The sequence below is a fragment of the Macrotis lagotis genome, chromosome 2 (assembly GCF_037893015.1).
Source record: "Macrotis lagotis isolate mMagLag1 chromosome 2, bilby.v1.9.chrom.fasta, whole genome shotgun sequence".
Lineage (NCBI taxonomy): Eukaryota > Metazoa > Chordata > Mammalia > Peramelemorphia > Peramelidae > Macrotis > Macrotis lagotis.
The window spans coordinates 170,254,394-170,272,320 of NC_133659.1; the positions used below are offsets into that span (position 1 = coordinate 170,254,394).

A 17,927-nucleotide genomic window follows, 5' to 3' on the forward strand; every position below is an offset into this window, starting at 1 on the left:
ACACTATTTGAAGGTCCCAATTTCAGAAAAATATTGATTGAAAACAGAGCTTAAAATTTCATGCACAATAAACTATACTGAATTGCAACTAATTTTCCATTGGTTATGATTTTCATCACCATTCCTAACAATCTTAATGGACTAGAGTTACAAGAAACAGAAAAGGTAAACCATTGAAGCATTGTTGACCACAGGAACTTCTTAAATTTCAAATGTTATTTGTTATATCATAGAGAGTCTTAAGGTTCAAATATATTTGAGCTAGCCAGAAGTTCTTAGGGTCATTTTTGTATATTAACTATTGCATGACAAGGTTACTAGGTCAGTCTTATCCCTACTATAACCTAGTGAATAAATTTCATGAAAAAGGGAATTGTACTATCTAGTGTTAATTTTTCAGGTTTATTAAATTATTTCAGATTGCAGAATTTTCCAATACTATATTTTGATGGATCTGTTATTTCAGTACCATAGAAAAATCCATTACTACTAGATAATGGAATTTATCCATTCCTTTTCATTCTGTATGATTCTTCTCTCTTCTTCCATAGTCTTCCCTAGATTGAAGGTCACATTGTAATGTCAGTCAGTGGGCAGTTGACTGCTCAGCATAACTCCAGCATTAGTAGACTGAGGAGTGGTAAAAGCAGAATCAATGTAGCCCTTTAATTGTTTTTTTTTATTAAAGGTTTTATTTATTTCGAGTTTTAAGGTTTTTCCCCTAATCTTACTTCCCTCCCCCCACCCCCCACAGAAGGCAATTTGCCAGTCTTTACATTGTTTCCATGGTGTACATCCAAATTGAATGTGATGAGAGAGAAATCATATCCTTCAGGAAGAAACATAAAAGTATAAGAGATAGCAGGATCAGACAATAAGATATCAGTTTTTTTTTTCTCAATTTAAGGTAATAGTCCTTGGTCTTTGTTCAAACTCCACAGTTGTTTCTCTGGATACAGATGGTATTCTCCATTGTAGACAGCCCCAAACCCTGATTGTTTGCACTGATGGAATGAATGAGTCCACCAATGTTGATCATTGCCCCCCTGTTGCTGTTAGGGTATACAGGTTTCCCTGAATTCCCATCCCTCCTGATTTCTATTGGAACAGTAGTATTTCATGACATACATATACCACAGTTTGCTAAGCCATTCCCCAATCGAAGGACATTTACTTGGTTTACAGTTCTTTGCCACCACAAACAGGGCTGCTATGAACAGTTTTATACAAGTGATGTTTTTACCCTTGGCCTTTGATTGTTAAAATTGTTTGACCCCTGCTACTCATTCAACCTGCAATGGTCACTGTAAAATTGCTCTTCAGGGATGACTTGGATGATCACCTATTGTGGCTGGCTTGCTTTCTGGCAAAAAAAGAGAGGTGAAAGTGCTTATCTAGCTCCCATAGAAAAAGAGAGAGATAGTCTCTCTGATGTGTCTTTTAATAAAGATTTGATATTTCTGTGCCCCCAGTGGAACTCTCAAAGAGGAAGAAATCCTGTCTGTTGGACCAGAAATTACTAAGTGTGTATTGACACAGGACATTTCTTCCTTGCCTCAATGTTTCTGCTGTTGCTCCTGTTCTCGGTGACTGCATCACACTAGACTACCCACTTTGAATTGTAAAGATTTCACATTGTTTACCACATGGACCTGATTATAGATTTGGTCCTTCCTTAGAGAATTGGGGGGGGGGGGGGTTTAGCATTTCTTCTCTTCATTTTCTCATTCAGTTACAATTTTAAGGGACTATTACTTTGTTTTGTTTTAATTTTTAAAATTTTTATTGATTATATTTTATTTTTAAAAAAGTTTTAGAGATTTCTTTTTGTATTACATTATAGTTTCCCCCATTATCCTTCCCTCTTCCAGAAAGGCATCACCTATAGCAAATAATGTTTTTATAAATTAAAAATACTAATCAGTATTTTGAAAAAAATTTTAAAAATGTACATTGCAAATCTTTGAATTCTACAAAGGGGTTGAGATGAGGGCTGTGTGTGTGTGTGTATGTGTTTCTGTTTTGGTTTCTTTTTTTCTCCTTTGTTGTTTAGTTATTTAATAGTCATGTCCAACACTTTAGGACCCCATTTGGGTTTTTCATGGCAAAGAAACTGTAGTGCTTTGCCATTTCCTTCTCTAGGTCTTTTCTACCTGAAGAGCTTGAGGCAAACAGCACTAAATGACTTGCCCAGGATCACATAGCTATTAAGTGTCAGAGGCCATTTTTGAACTCAGGAAGGTGTCTTCCTTACTCTGTCACTCTATGCACTGAGTCAATTACCTGTCCCTTTCTTCCTTTAGTTTTGCCTGTATCAGATTTCTTTAATCTGTGAAGTCGAAATTAATCAGTAAATACTGTTGTCATTTATGTGTTTGAAGGTCTTTGAGAAGACCTTAAGGACCTCACCACCAAAGGATTGCCTGGAAGAAGTACAATATCTTAATTCTTCCTTTCTCTAGGCTCATGCAATTTAGGTTAATTTTTCCTTAAAAGGCATTGAAATCATCCTTAAGATTGTTTGACTTGGGGAATTAAAATCTCAGTCTAGTGATATCATTCCTATTATGACCAGATTCCAAACAGCCAGAAAGAGCTACCCTGATGCTTGCCTCATAAACCAGAATGAACTACTCAGGACACAGGAGAGCTTTCTTCAGCTATGTTAACTCAGTGTGCCCATTGTTTTTGTTTAACAATAAGCACTTCAGAAAAGAAGGTGGCTTAGCCCTACCTGATCTAAAATTATATTATAAAGCATAAGTCAACAAACTGTTTGGTACTGGCTAAGAAATAGAGTGATGGACCAGTAGAATAGGCTAGGTGCAAAAGCAGGAGGCGATTATAGTAATCTGCTGTTTGATAAGCCCAAAGAGTCCAGCTATTGATATAAAAACTCCCTCTGATAAAAACTGCTAGAATAATTGGAAGAAACTTAGATGAGACCAACATCTAACACCCTTTACCAAGATAAGATCCAAATGGTTACAGGACTTAGACATAAAAAAACAATACTATAAGCAAATTGGAAGATCAAGGAGTAGTTTACCTGTCAGATCTATGGAAAGGGGAGCAGTTTATGACTAAGGAAGAGTTGGAGAACATCACCAAAAACCAAGTAGATGATTTCGGTTACGTTAAATTAAAAAGCTTTTGCACAGATAAAACCATTGTAACCAAGATCAAAAGAAATGTAGTAAATTGGGAAACAATCTTTACAACTAATGATTCTAACACAGGACTCATTTCTAAAATATACAGAGAACTGAGTCATATTTTTAAAACGAAAAGCCATTCCCCAGTTGACAAATGGTCAAAGGATATGCAAAGGCAATTTACAGATGAGATCAAAACAATCCATAGCCATATGAAAAATTGCTCTAAATCATTTATTAGAGAAATGCAAATTAAAGCTTCTCAGAGGTACCACCTCACACCTCTCACATTGGCCAATATGACCAGAAAGGATAATGATCATTGTTGGAAGGGTTGTGGGAAATCTGGGACATTATTATACTGTTGGTGGAGCTGTGAACTCATCCTACCTTTCTGGAAAACTATTTGGAACTATGCCCAAAGGGCAAAAAAAATGTGCATACCCTTTGACGCAGCAATACAACTACTGGGTATATACTCTGAAGAGATGATAAAAAGGATAAAAACATCACTTATACAAAAATTTTCACAGCAGCCCTGTTTTGTGGTGGCAAAGAACTGGAAATCAAGTAAATGTCCTTCAGTTGGGGAATGGTTTAGCAAACTGTGGTATATGTATGTCATGGAACACTATTGTTCTATTAGAAACCAGGAGGGATGGGATTTCAGGGAAGCCTGGAGGGATTTTCATGAACTGATGCTGAGTGAGATGAGCAGAACAGAAAAACACTGTATACCCTAACAGCAACATGGGGGTGATGTTCAACCTTGAAGGACTCACTCATTCCATCAGTGCAACAATCAGGAACAATTTTGGGCTGTCTGCAAAGGAGAGTGCCATCTGTATCTAGATAAAGAGCTGTGGAGTTTGAACAAAGTTCAAGGACTATTCTCTTTAATTTAGAAAAAAACAGATATCTTATTGTCTGATCTTGTTACCTCTTAGACTTTTTGTCTCTTCCTTAAGGATATGATTTCTCTCTCATCACATTCAATTTGGATCGATGTACAACATGGAAACAAAGTCAAGACTGACAGATTACTTTCTGTGGTGGTGGGGAAGTAAGATTGGGGGGGGGGGTTGTAAAACTCAATATCTTTAATAAAAAAAAATTAAAAAAGAGTAAGCACTTCAACTTCTGGCCAAGAAGCTGGGTACTATACTAAGGTCCCCTGGCTTTCCCTCAATTAATATGAATCAAGCCTCTTAACAGAATTCAAACCCATAATATCCAGAAAGAGCAAAGAAGAACATCTATCAACAGTGTCTCTCTCAGGGAAGCATGGTTGAGCCAGGAGCAGAGAGCCAGTGCTGGGGCCGTGGGGTGATATCCTGTACTAATCTCAGCGCAGTTTTGTGAGCAGTCAGGAGAGCAGTGCAGTCGGCGGGGGAGCTTCAGCACCGTGGCTAGACATCAGTCTGATCAGCATCACTGTCCTGGAAAACCAGGGCTGCATGCCCTGCATTTTGAGTGGAGTCCCCCGTCTTTCCAGTTGAGCTTGCCCCCCCCATCCCTGTGAGAGAAAGGGATTCTTCCCTGAACAAACACACTAATAACCTTTCTCCCCCCCCCCCCCCCCCCAGCTCAGGTATAGATAGCAGCTCTCTCTCAGCACTAGGGAGTGGACCACAAACCAAGCTCACAGACACCCCAGAGAAAACCTCTAGCACTCCCTACTGGCTGGCCCACTTGGAGATACTTAACCCAGTGAGCAAAGCCTCTAAGGTTTCCAAAACCATAGGTCCATGTGCCAGCCCCTCCCCCAACACAAGATCCTAGGAAAATGAAGAAAGGTCAGCAGAAAGGTGGGCCCATTGAAAACTACTTTGAAGCAAAGACCCTAACTCATAGACAGCTAGAACTTCTGAGGTGAATATGATTTGGTCTCCACCCTAGAAAGACTTCTTAGAAGAGATCAGGAAGTTTAAAAATCAGTTGGGGGGGCGGCTAGGTGGCAGAGTGGATAGAGCACTGTCCCTGGAGTCAGGAGTACCTGAGTTCAAATCTGGCCTCAGACACTTAATAATTCCCTAGCTGTGTGGCCTTGGGCAAGCCACTTAACCCCATTTGCCTTTGCAAAAAAAAACCCTGAAAAAATCAATTGGGTAAAGAAACTGAAGACAAAATTAACACCTTGCAACAAGAAAACAAATCTTAGAATATACAATTGGACAAATGCAAAAAAGAAAACTTACAAAAATAGAATTGACCAGGGGCGGCTAGGTGGTGCAGTGGATAGAGCACCGGCCCTGGAGTCAGGAATTCCTGAGTTCAAATCCGGACTCAGACACTTAATAATTACCTAGCTGTGTGGCCCTGGGCAAGCCACTTAATCCCATTGCATTGGGGAAAAAAAACAAAAAAAAAATAGAATTGACCAATTGGAAAAGGAGTTTCAAAAAGTAAAGGAAGAAAATTCTTTTCTTAACAAACAATATGGAATCTGTGGAATCTAATGACTTCATGAGACAAGAATCTATTAAATCCAAAAAATAAAAAAAAATAGAAGAAAATGTGAAATACCTCATCAGCAAAACCACCAATTTCAAAATCCAGGAGAGACAACTTAAGAATCATTGGGCTTCCAGAAAACAATGAAGAGGATAAAAAGTCTGAACTCAACATTACAGGATTTAATGATGGAAAATTGTCCTGACATCTTGGAACCCAAGGGCAAAAAGTTATTAAAAGAATACATTTAGGGGCAGCTAGGTGTTGCAGTGGATAGAGCACTAGCCCTGGAGTCAGGAGTACCTGAGTTCAAATTTGGCCTTAGACACTTAATAATTACCTAGCTGTATGGCCTTGGGCAAACAAATTAATGCTATTTGCCTTGTTAAAACCTAAAAAGAAAAAAAAAAGAGAATACATTGATCCCCTACTGAAAGGGATCCCAAAATGAAAATACCAAGGAATATTGCAGCCAAATTCCAGAACTATAAGATATAGAGAAAATCCTGCAAGCAGCCAGAAAGAAAAAAATTTAGATACCAAGAGGCCACAGAAAGGATTACACAAGACCTGGCTGCATCAACATTAAGGGATCAAAACCTGAAATGTGATATTCCAAAAAGCAAGGGAGCTTGGAATGCATCCAAGAATCCACTATTCGGCAAAATTGAGCCTTCTCTTCCAGGGGAAAAGGTGGGCATTTAACAAAATAGGTGACTTACAACTTTTCCTGATGAAAAGACCAGAGCTAAATAGAAAATTTGGACTTCTAACAGGAGACTCAGAAACACATGAAAAAGTTAAAAAAAGGAAAAAAGAAGAATCAGCACCTCTTTTCATTCCAATATCAAATATAAATTACCAAGCGACTGACTATCCTATTTTATGTCTAGCCAAGGATAAAGGCCTTGTTTTTAGTTCTGTTAATATTCCATGGATGCCCAGGTTACACTCAGCTTTTCATCCCTTAACTCTCGCTCTTGGTATATGACTAGCCTATTTCTTCTTTCTTGATGATGCAGCTTTATTTGGAGAAGTTTGCTTTTAAAAAGATAAATTGGTTTTGGTTTTTGTTGGTTTGATTGGGGAGGTGTTTTTATTTTGAATTTTTTTTATCAGGAATCAACTTAGGATCTCCACATAAGTAGAATTTTTACTATTGATCTGGGAGGGAGGAGAAGGAGTTCACAAATGAATAAAATTATTTTAAAAGCATTATGTGTTAAGCACTGTGCTATGTGTTGGAGATGCAAGTAGAAAAGTGGAGTTCTCAGGTAGGTCACATCCTACTGGAAGAAAACATAGTTGGAATGTTTTACTGCTAATTAGATGGATAAGTCCCAGGGACAATGAGAATTTAGACAGCAGTACCCCTTCTTTGATCATGATCATTTCTAGTGCTACATCATTTGGTAATGGCAAAGGAGACTTGATGGTGAGAATTGTTTTTCCCAGTTCTTTAGTCTCCAAGATTTCTGATAAACAGGGACCCTCCAAAAAGGTGCCATTTGTTATGTCTACCCAGATTACTTCCTGGAATGATGGATACTGGACCTAGAATGGAGGCAGCATCAGTTGTCTGTGGAGGGGGAGTAATAGTGATGCCACTCCTAGAGTTTTGACTTATCTTCTTCTCAGTTTATTTGTTAGTGGTTATGTTTTGGGGAGCCCTCCTCCACAGGGACTGCACTCCCTAAGTGATTATTGTTAACTTCTTTGGAAGCTTGCAGTCTCAGTATCACAGCTGTTCCTCAACCATTAGGTTGTCTTCAAAGTCTGATAAAAATTCATGTTTGAGGTACCACTCCTACATCTCCCTAGGGGCTCTCCTGATCAGCTAGCCTTCCCTTTCAGGGTCATACATGTGCAGTCTTTCTTCTGTTCTTCTTTTCTTCCACTATTTCTTCCTGAGTTCTGACAAGATGATAGTAGTGAGACCTCAGATGATGGTTCTCTCTTCTCTCTAGCCATGCCCACTGGATCTATTAAAAACTCTCTAGTAACTAGAACCAAACCCCAGGCCTTTGATAGTCTTGGTCCCTAGGACAAGTAGAAAGAACTGGGCCTTGGGGAAGCATAATTTGGATCCATATAGAGCATGCATATCCCTTTCTCAAATCTACTTTGTAAGTCATGATATTAGAAGAATAAAATAATAGTAACAATAATAAGCATATCATTTATTATAATGCTTTAAGGTTTACAAAGTGCTTCACAAACATTCTCATTTTAGCTTCATAAAAGTCATGAGGAAGAGGAAGATACATACTCTTATCATTCCTATTTTCCCATGGGAAGCTGAGGCAAAACTGTGTTCATAGGTCTTTCTGACTCCAATTCATCACTCTATCCATTGTACCACCTAACTTCCTCTTTGAACAGTAATTTAGAAAAATTCAGTTGAGCAGGGAATTGAGAGGAGAATCCCTTGGGCTGAGAAAGTAATCTAATTTTTGTGCCCTTTGTTAAAATCCTCATTGATTTGTGCTAGTTAAAGCTCTACACATTACTCGGGGATATTAACCTCAAAGCAGGGATTCTCAACTTAGGGTTCTGCAAATTTTTTTAAGAAAAAAATCTCAATAACTGGATTTTAATATAATTTCCTTGGTAATGCTATATATTTTATGCCTTTAAAAATCTTATTCTGGGGGTGTGTGGGAGTGGATCTAAGATAGAGGAGTGGAGGCAGGAATTCCCATAACCTCCCCTAGATTGCCTAAAATTTATGGCTCTAACCAAATTCTAGAGAGACAGAACCCGCAGAAGGACTGAGTGAAACAGTTTTCTGACCCAAGACAACTTGGAAGATCCATGGGAAGCATGTAATCCTCTAGAGTTGGAAAAGGTCCCAGCGCAACCTGAACTGCATTGTGCCGGAGTGAACCAGCTCCAGCAATACCCCGCTGCAGGGTGTCTAGATCCCTGGGGTTGCTTGTGTCCATGGCAGCAGGGTAGTTTCCAGTTCTCTCAGTCCAGGGATTGTCAGTGATAACTTGGAAGGTCAGCGGAAAGCTCTGTGACACCACAGTGAGCACAGAGCCCAGTTCAGCACAGCCTCAGCCCTGGGAACTAGAAGCAGGACTAAGGAGCCAGCCACCCAACAACTACTTCTAGAGTGCTCAGTCCACAAAAGGTAAGAGCACTATCCCTGAGCCTCTCATAAGACCTTGAAGGAATTGAGATACCTATGGGGATGTCATAAAAACCCACAAAAGTTTAGGAAAGTGTGTCCTCCACCCTGGAAGCAAAGTCCCACCTTAACAGTTAAAATCAGGTCAGGAGAAAAAGAATCTGACCATAAACAATTATGTTGGTCCCATGGGGGATCAAAATACATACTCAGAAGATGTCAAAGTCAATGCTTCTATATCCAAAGCCTTCAAGAAAAATATGAATTGATGGGGTGGCTAGGTGGCATAGTGGAAAAAGCACCGGTCCTGGAGTCAGGAGTACCTGGGTTCAAATCCGGTCTCAGACACTTAATAATTACCTAGCTGCGTGGCCTTGGGCAAGCCATTTAACCCCGTTTGCCTTGCAAAAACCTAAAAAAAATATGAATTGGTCTTATGTTATGGAAGAGCTCAGAAAAGATTTTGAAAATCAAGTAAAGGAGATAGAGAAAAAAACTGGGAAGAGAAATGAGAATGATCTGGGAAAATCATGAAAACCAAGTTAACAGCTTGGTGAGCGAGATATTAAAAAATGCTAAAGAAAACAGCATCTTAAAAACCAGTTTAAATCAAATGAAAAAGCAGTCCAAAAAGTCAATAAGGAGAAGAATACCTTAAAAAGGCAGAATTAGCCTGATGGAAAAGGAGATAAAAAAGCTCTCTGAAGAAAACAATTCCTTCAAATGTAGACTGGAGCTTAGGGAAGCTGATGACTTTGTGAGAAATCAAGAAACAACAAAAACAAAACCAAAAGAATGAAAAACTATGTGAACAATCTCATTGGAAAAACAGTACAGGGAGAGAATTTAAAAATTAGTGGGCTACCTGAAAGTCATGACCTGGAAAAGAGTCTGGATTTCATTTTTAAAAGAAATCCTCCAGGAAAATTACCCTGAAATCCTAGAAGCAGAGGGTAAAATAGAAATTGAAAGAATTCACCAATCACAGCCTGAAAACGATCCCAAAATAATAACTCTCAAGAATATTATAGCCAAATTCCAGAGTTTCCGAGTCAAGGAGAAAATTCTATAAGCAGTTAGTAAGAAAAAATTTAGATATCATGGAGCTATAGTCAGGATTACACAACATTTAGCAACATGTATATTAAGAGCTCAGAGGACTTGGAATATGATATTCCAGAAGTCAAAAAAAGGTTGGATTACAACCAAGAATCAATTACCCCAAAAAACTGAACATTTTCTTTCAAGGGAAAAAAATGGATATTCAATGAAATAGGGGACTTTCAAACTTTCCTGTTAAAACAACTAGAGCTGAGCAGAAAGTTTGATCTTCAAGTCAGGACTCAGCATAGAGAGGGTGGACAGGAAGGACAAATTTTGAGAGATGTAATTCATTTGAACCTTCTCATTTATTAGAGCAGTTAGAAGTAGCATATATAGACAAGGAAGTTGAATATGAAGGTATAATATAGTATAAAGATGGAGTTAATGGAAGAGAAAAGAATATACAGGGAGAACAGGAAAAAGTAGGTAGAATGGACTAAGATATTTCACATAAGAGTCAAGAAAAAACTTGGAATTGTTGTGTGGAAAGGGGAGGAAGGTAATAGGAATTGAATGAGCCGTCATTCTCATTGGAAGTGGCTCAGAGAGGAACTAACAAATACCCTCAATTGGGTATAGAAATCTTTCTTGCCCTAAGAGGAAAAAAGAAAAGGAAAGGGATGGGAGAAAGTAGACAAAGGGGAATGGAGGGAAGGTGTAGGTGATAGAAGAGAGGGAAGATTGTTTGAGAGGATAGTCAGAAACAACACACTTTAGAGGAGGGTCAGGGTGAACGGAGAGAGAATAGAATAAGTAGGGATGAGGAGGAATAGGTTGGAGTGAAAAGCAGCTAGCAATAGCAATTGTGGGGGGGAAATATTGATACAATGTTTCTGATGAATTTATGATAAAGAATGCAATCCATCCTAGAGACAGGTATTTTTCACTGTATTTTTCTTGAGGTTTCCCTATCTTTGTGGTAGGTGAGGGGGGATTATGTTTACTTTTACAAGAAGACTATTTGTAGTATTGTGAAAATAAACTCATTGTAAAAAAAAATTATTCTGAAAAGGGTTTTCTGTGTTTGACCTATCTGCCAAAGGGGTCCACAAAAAAAGATTAAGAACTATGCCTATGGTACTGACTAGTCCTATTTTACTGGTTAAGTGTGAATTTCCTATTTTGGTCATGACTATTAATTGTAAATGTTGCTGCCAGTAGAGAACTTTTAGGCTTCTTTGAATGTGCCTGGAGTGTTAAGGTATTTGGGAGTTATGCTTATGGCCCATAAATGAAGAGTAATGGCCAATAACCTGATTAATACATTACTTTTTCTAAGGGAAAATTCCAAAGTATTTAATAAATGTTATCTCACTTGTATTCCAAATATCAAGAGGAAAATTGGAGCTAGAATGTAGCTTGTAAAGGGGGAGAAACTGTGTCTTGAAAAAATTGATGAGTCTAATAGGACCAACCCTGAATCCCAAGTTCTTTTATCTTTATCTTTTTACCAGTCTACAGAAAAGAAGTCTAATAAAACCTACCAGAACTGAGCCTACTTTAAAAGAGAGGAGCATTCATTAATATGGTGACTCCCCTGCCTACACAAACATACTGCACACATGTGAAGAATGTACATTATTTATTTTTCACATTAGATCCAATGTAGTTTGCCTTATAGGAAAGTTGCGAAATGTTTGCATTTTTAAATTTCAGAAAATTACCCTCTAGATAGTTGGAGTTTACTTAGTCTGTCATTTTTTCAACACATATCTCTCTTTCTGTTTTTTTAAATGGTAACATGATTGGTTAGGAGTCTCCTGATGCAACATTTCATGCTAAGCAAAGTTGACGGTTTGGTGATGTGGAAGCCATTATCTCACCTTTGTGCCTCTGTAATGGAGACCTCCTGCCTTTTCCTGTGTCATGATAAATAGCAATAGCATTAAATAAACTTTTTAACACCTATTGCTAGCATTATCTAACCAGGATTTCTTTAGACCTTCAAAAGTTCATACAAGACATTTTAAAAAATGAAAACAGTCACATTTGTATTCCCTTAATTTTTTTAAAGTTTATTATTTGCTCCAGCCTGGCTGTAGAAAAACATTCATTCTTCCCAATAATGTTTTTGAGATGGGAAAATGTGTTTGCTGGAAATTGTTCCATACTTGAGAGTGAAGTGCCTTAATTCACCCCAGGGAAGCTTCTGAAGGAACTTCCTCATCTCATACTTTGTCTTCCCTTGGTTCTAACACTAGACAGCAAGCCCCTGAGTTAAATTCTTCTGTCCAGACACCAGCTTTTAAATAGAGGTGAGACTTAACTTGAAAATATTCTTTCTGCCTTTGGCTGGAATAACTGATGAAGATGGAGGAGCTTCTTTAGATGTGGTACCACAAGGGAAATGGCTGGGTACAGGCATTTTTCACACATCTGCTAAGGCACAAGGCCCAGGGCAGGCATTAGAGTTTAGGAATGTGATGTGGATTCGGGATGAACTCTACTGGATTTTGGCGGGTTAGGACAAATATTATCATACTCCCATTTATTTTTTCAGAGTTTTAAAAGGAAAGTGTGCACATTTCCTTCAAATAACATGCTGAAATCTCTCTCTCTCTCTCTCTCTCTCTCTCTCTCTCTGTCTTTTGCATACATATATATACACACTACAGGACCCTTTGATTCAGAATAGGCTGCTTTTTCAAGGGACATGTAGCTGCTAGACATGCTGGAGTTCTTTTTGAGATTCAAATATAGTAAAATCTGCCTGGACAGGTGGAGACTATGAGAGTGTTTGAGCATATTTCTTTCCTTAACTTTAATCTTTTTGTCAGGCTTTGACATTTTATAATCTATTGCCATAAGAAGTGTCATTTGTTAAACTCAAATCAGTTAAGATTTCAGGAAACCTTCCATACATTGCCTTCTACCCTATCCCATTCTTTTTGTTAATGCTTTTCCCTAGTTTAATATATTTGTTATAGGTATTTTGTGCATTTGATGTTTGTCTATCAGATGTTTAGGTTGTGGGGAAAACACCTTGGTGATGCTTTTTATGTCTTCGCCAAATTAGGAAGGAATAAAAAGGAAACTTTCTTTCCCTTTAGTGATCAACTTAGGGCTTAAAGCAGAAGTTTTAATTAAATGAGCACTATGATATTTTTCCCGTTCCCATTAAAGGGTCCAAATGGAGATGGGGCTGACCTAGGTTCAAGTTGACTAAACTCTATAGCAAGGTGTATTCTTTTGGCTCTCTTTTTGTTCTTCAAAAATTCCTTGAGATCCTATTTTTTTTTTTTTTAGGTTTTTGCAAGGTAATGGGGTTAAGTGGCTTGCCCAAGGCCACACAGCTGGGTAATTATTAAGTGTCTGAGGTCAGATTTGAACTCAGGTACTCCTGACTCCAGGTTCTGTGCTCTATTCACTGTGCCACTTAGCCGCCCTTCCCCTTCTCTTTTCAATTTAAATTTTTCTTTGGAAATCACACTCATGTTATTATAACATTAGTTATTACATTAGCAGAGTTTAAGTCTTTTTTTTAAGGTTTTTGCAAGGCAAATAGGGTTAAGTGGCTTGCCCAAGGCCACACCGCTAGGTAATTATTAAGTGTCTGAGACCGGATTTGAACCCAGGTACTCCTGACTCCACGGCCGGTGCTTTATCCACTATGTCACCTAGCAGTTTTTCTTTACACTACTACTGTTTTTGAATTGTCTTTCTAGTTTTGCTCTCTTCAGTTTGCATCAGTTCATATTATCAAGTATTCTCTGAAATTTTGTCATTTCATAGAATATAAGTATTCTGTCACATTTATATCGCACAGTTCTTTCAACTATTTCCCAATGCCTGAGGCAATTTAAAGAATCACCTTAGAGTCTCATTCTTTTTCCTCTCCTCTCTTTGATGCCCCTTTAGAATGAAAAAGTTTATTTTGCTGATACATTTTTCCTCTCTTATATTCTCTTCCTTTAAATTCTTTCTCACCCCATTCTTTCTAGTTTACCTGTTAGATTTGATTTCTACACAAACTCTGGTGTCCAATCTTATTTTATCCATTTTAGATAAGAATGAGGTTCATTTGGTACCCACTCCTCCCTCCCTTTTCTATAACACAATTCATTTACCACCATTGTGAGAATTAAAGAATTACATGAACCCTCTTCCTCTTTTCTGCATTAATTTATTCCTTTTTCTCTCCCATTTTCCCTTCTTTGGGCCCTTAGAACATAATATATACACACCCCTTGTAGCTCTGGGTTTGGGAAATTAAATTTTTTTATTAACTCCTTCATAAACATTTGAAGATAGGGTTCTAAAGAGTTTTTTGCTCTTTTCACCTTATTAGAATGTTAGCACTAGTTTATTGTAGCTCCTTCCAGTTGCTCAAATTAATTTAGCTGTCCAGGTTTCTCTAGACTCTTGTATTTATATTTCAGAATTCCTACTTAGTTCTAGCCTCTTCATCTGAAAAAATTCATTCTCCTTGAATTAAAGGGTTTTATATTTGTCGTTTGTTTTTAAGTTTCCAGAGTAAGTTATTCTTGCTTATAATCCTATATGTTTAACTCTTTGAAATAGTGTTTTCCAATATCTTTCATTGTTATACTATAAAAACAACAATAATAATATCTAACATTGATATAGCCCTTACTATGTGCCAGGCACTGTGTAAATAAGCACTTTATAGTTAGTATCTCATTTCATCCACACAACAGCCCTGGGAAGTATTTGCTGTTATTATACCCATTTGTTAGTTGAACATACAGAGGTCTATATACAACATTTATAGATCTGATCAAGGTCTTTGATACCATCATTCAGGAGGGTTTATCGAAATCATTTGCCCCAGTGAAAGTCATCATTTCATGTAAGTCAATTTCATGATGGTGTCCTTGCCCAGGTTCTGGATAGAGGACAATGCTTTTGAGATTTCCCAGTCACTGATGGAGTGAAACAAGGATGTGTTCTTGTTCCTGTACTTTTTTTAGTATGATATTGTCAGCCATGTTATAAAACATCTTCGCTGAGGATGAACATGACCTCAAGGTCATCTACTGCACTGATAGCAAATTCTTCAACTTAAAGAGGCTACGAGCCACGAGCAAAGTGGAGGAAGTGTTGGTGCATGATCTTCTGTTTGCAGATGATTGTGCACTCAATGCAGTCTTTGAAACCACAATGCAAAGTATGGATCAATTCACTTCTGCCTGTATTCATTTTGGTCTAATAATTAATACCAAGAAAACACAGATGTTCCATCAGCCAGCACAACACCATCCATATGTGGAACCATGGATTACAACAAATGAAGAAGTTTGAATACTGTAGACAAATTCACTTACCTTGGCAGTGTCCTTAACAGGAAGGGCACACATTGACAATGAGGTTGACACATGCATTGCCAGAGCTAGCTCAGTATTTGAGAGACTCTGAAGGAAAGTGTGGGAGAGAAGAGATGTATCAAATTGAAGGTCTACAGAGCCACTGTGCTGACCTCATTGCTATATACCTGTGAAATCTGGACAATCTACCAGCATTGTGTGAGGAAACTGAATTGCTTTCATGTAAATTGTCTTAGGAAGACTCTTAAGATCACCTGGCAGAAGATGCCAGACACTGAGGCCCTTGAAAAGAATTATACTACCTAACATTACATTACAGAGAGTACAACTATGATGGTTTGGGTATGTTGTTAGAATGCCAGACATATGCTGGCCAAAAAGACTGTTTTATGGAGAACTCACACAGGGCAAGTGCTCACAAGGGGGTCAGAAGAAGTGATACCAAGACACCCTGAAGGGCTCATTGAAGAACTCTAGAATTGATTGTACAGCATGGAACACATTGGTACAGGACTGCATGGCATGCCCTCATCAGTGAGGACTGCTCTCTATGAGGAAAGCAGAATTGAAGCAACATGAAGGAAACATGACATACATAAGTTTTGAGTAAGCACCCCAGGTGTTCACATGAACTATTTGTGTCCAAACTGTGATAGAGCATTCTGAGCTGGTATTGGTCAGATCAGTCAGAGTGAGACACCACTGTAATTTGTCTCCAACATAAGGATGTCATTTTGATATTCTCCAATAATGAAGGACAAGAACCAGTTGAGTAAACTGAAGCAGCCTGAGAATAAGTGACTTGTCCAGGATCACACAGCTTAGTAAGTGTCTGAGCCAGGATTTGAAGTCAGGCCTTCCTGACTCTAGGTCCAGTACTCTATCCACTGCACCACTTAGCCCTGGAGTCAGGTAAACCTGAGTTCAAATCCAGGTTCAGACTTTTACTAACTCTGTGATCCCAGTCAAGGCACCTAGCCCCATTTGCCTAAGTTTCTCATCTATAAAATGAACTGGAGAAGAAAATGGTAGATCAATTCAAGATTTTTGCCAAGAAAACTCCAAATGGGGTCCAGAAGAGCTGTACGAGATTGAAAAGATTGAAGGACAGCACTTCACTTCATTTGCTAATTTCATCAACTTTCATATATTTAAATACCATCTCTATACTGCTGATTCTCAAATTCACTTATGCAACCTTAATATTTCTGCTGACCTCCAGTCTTATTGCTCTGTCTTTCAGACATCTTGAAGTGGATCTCCACTAGACATCTAAACCTCATTATGTCCAAAACTGAACTTATTGAGGACACCATCACCCTCCCAGTCCCCCATGCTTATAACCTCAGAGTCATTCTGAATTCCTCACTATTTCACCCTTCCCTACCCTAAAATCTTGTTGATTTTACCTTTGAAACATCTGTCCAGGGTGGCTAGGTGGTGCATTGGATAGAACACTGGCCCTGGAGTCAGGAGTACCTGAGTTCAAATGTGACCTCAGACACTTAATTCCCTAGCTGTGTGGCCTTGGGCAAGTCACTTAACCCCATTTGCCTTGCAAAAACCTAAAAGGGAGGAAAGAAGGAAGGAAGGAAAGAAGGAAGGAAGGAGGAAGGGAGAGAGAGAGAGAGAGAGAACTCTCTAATATACCCCCCCATTGTCCTCTGTTACTGCCACCATTATGTTACAGGCAGTCATCTTCTCATGCCCAGACAATTGCAATAGCCCACTGGTGTGTTGGTCTACCTCAAGTCTCCCCCCCACCCTGATCCTTCCTCTACTCACAGAAATGCCAGTCAAGCCTTGTTGTTTCCATATTCAATAAATTCCACTGGCTTTCTTTTATATGTGACATTTAATCTGCCTTCCCATCTCCCCTTCAGTCTTTTTAAACACTAATTCTACACAACATAGTCTTTGATCTATGGTCTCTTTACTATTCTATGAACAAGTGTCTGCCATCTCTGAGGTCAGACCCTCTCTTGTGTCTTAGGACAAAATTTCAGGGCCCTGATTCTGAGCTATTTAATAAAGTTTTGTATTATTTCCTGTCATGCCAGTATCTATGGCCAAGGATCCCTTGCAGGGAAGAGCCAAGATGGCGGCATGAAGACAGGAATTCCCAGAACTCGTTCCCCTGAAAAACTCCAAAAGCTGTCAAATTATGACACTAGACAAAATCTAGAGGGGCAAAACCCACAGAAATACTGAGTGATACAATTTCCCAGTTCAAGACAACTTAAGATTCCATCTCTGGGACAGGTCTGTTCCACTGGGACCAGGGGTTGGAAAAAGCCACAGCATAGCTGCAGCCCAGCACAGCTGGGCCGGACACCTGGTTTCATGGCAGAGGGGGTGTTTAATCATCGGGAACAGCCAGTAGGGGTGGTGAGATTACTCTGCCACACCAGAGTGAGTGTGGAGTGGAGTGCTGGCCTCAGAGCAGCCCTGCAGTAAGAACTTGCAGTGGGAGTGAGTAGAGCCACCCAACATGACCAGAGCTCTCAGCCCATACATGGTAAGGGGGTTGGAGTAAACTGCAGAAATATCCCTGGGGCAGGACTCAGCTGTTTGCCCCCACTTAAATCCAGGTTGCACTTTGAGCTTCCACATTTCCAAAGCCAAGCAGAGACCATCCTCACAGCTCCAGGGCAGAGGGGGAGGGTCTGAAGCCTCTTATGAGACCTTGGGGGAATTAAGTCCCTGTAGATGGTCTCTAAAACCCCTCAAAGCCTTAGAAGTGCAGAAAAATCAGTCATAGACTGAGGAAATAAGGAAACAACAGAAAAAGAAGAA

The 17,927-nt window shown here is 38.9% G+C and overlaps 1 protein-coding gene across 10 annotated transcripts in view; it reads left to right on the forward strand.

Moving 5' to 3' along the window:
- The window catches only part of BCAS3 (BCAS3 microtubule associated cell migration factor), an 851,656-nt gene that overhangs the window by 525,822 nt on the left and 307,907 nt on the right, over positions 1 to 17,927 (forward strand). The window contains exon 24 of one of the 10 annotated variants that reach the window (XM_074223553.1): positions 1 to 17,927. This exon is cut by the window's right edge and continues 34,523 nt beyond it. The exons of the other annotated variants lie outside the window; for them this stretch is intronic. Within the exon in view, the coding sequence (XP_074079654.1) occupies positions 1 to 11 (11 nt within the window). The 3' untranslated portion in view covers positions 12 to 17,927. 10 annotated transcript variants of the gene reach the window in all.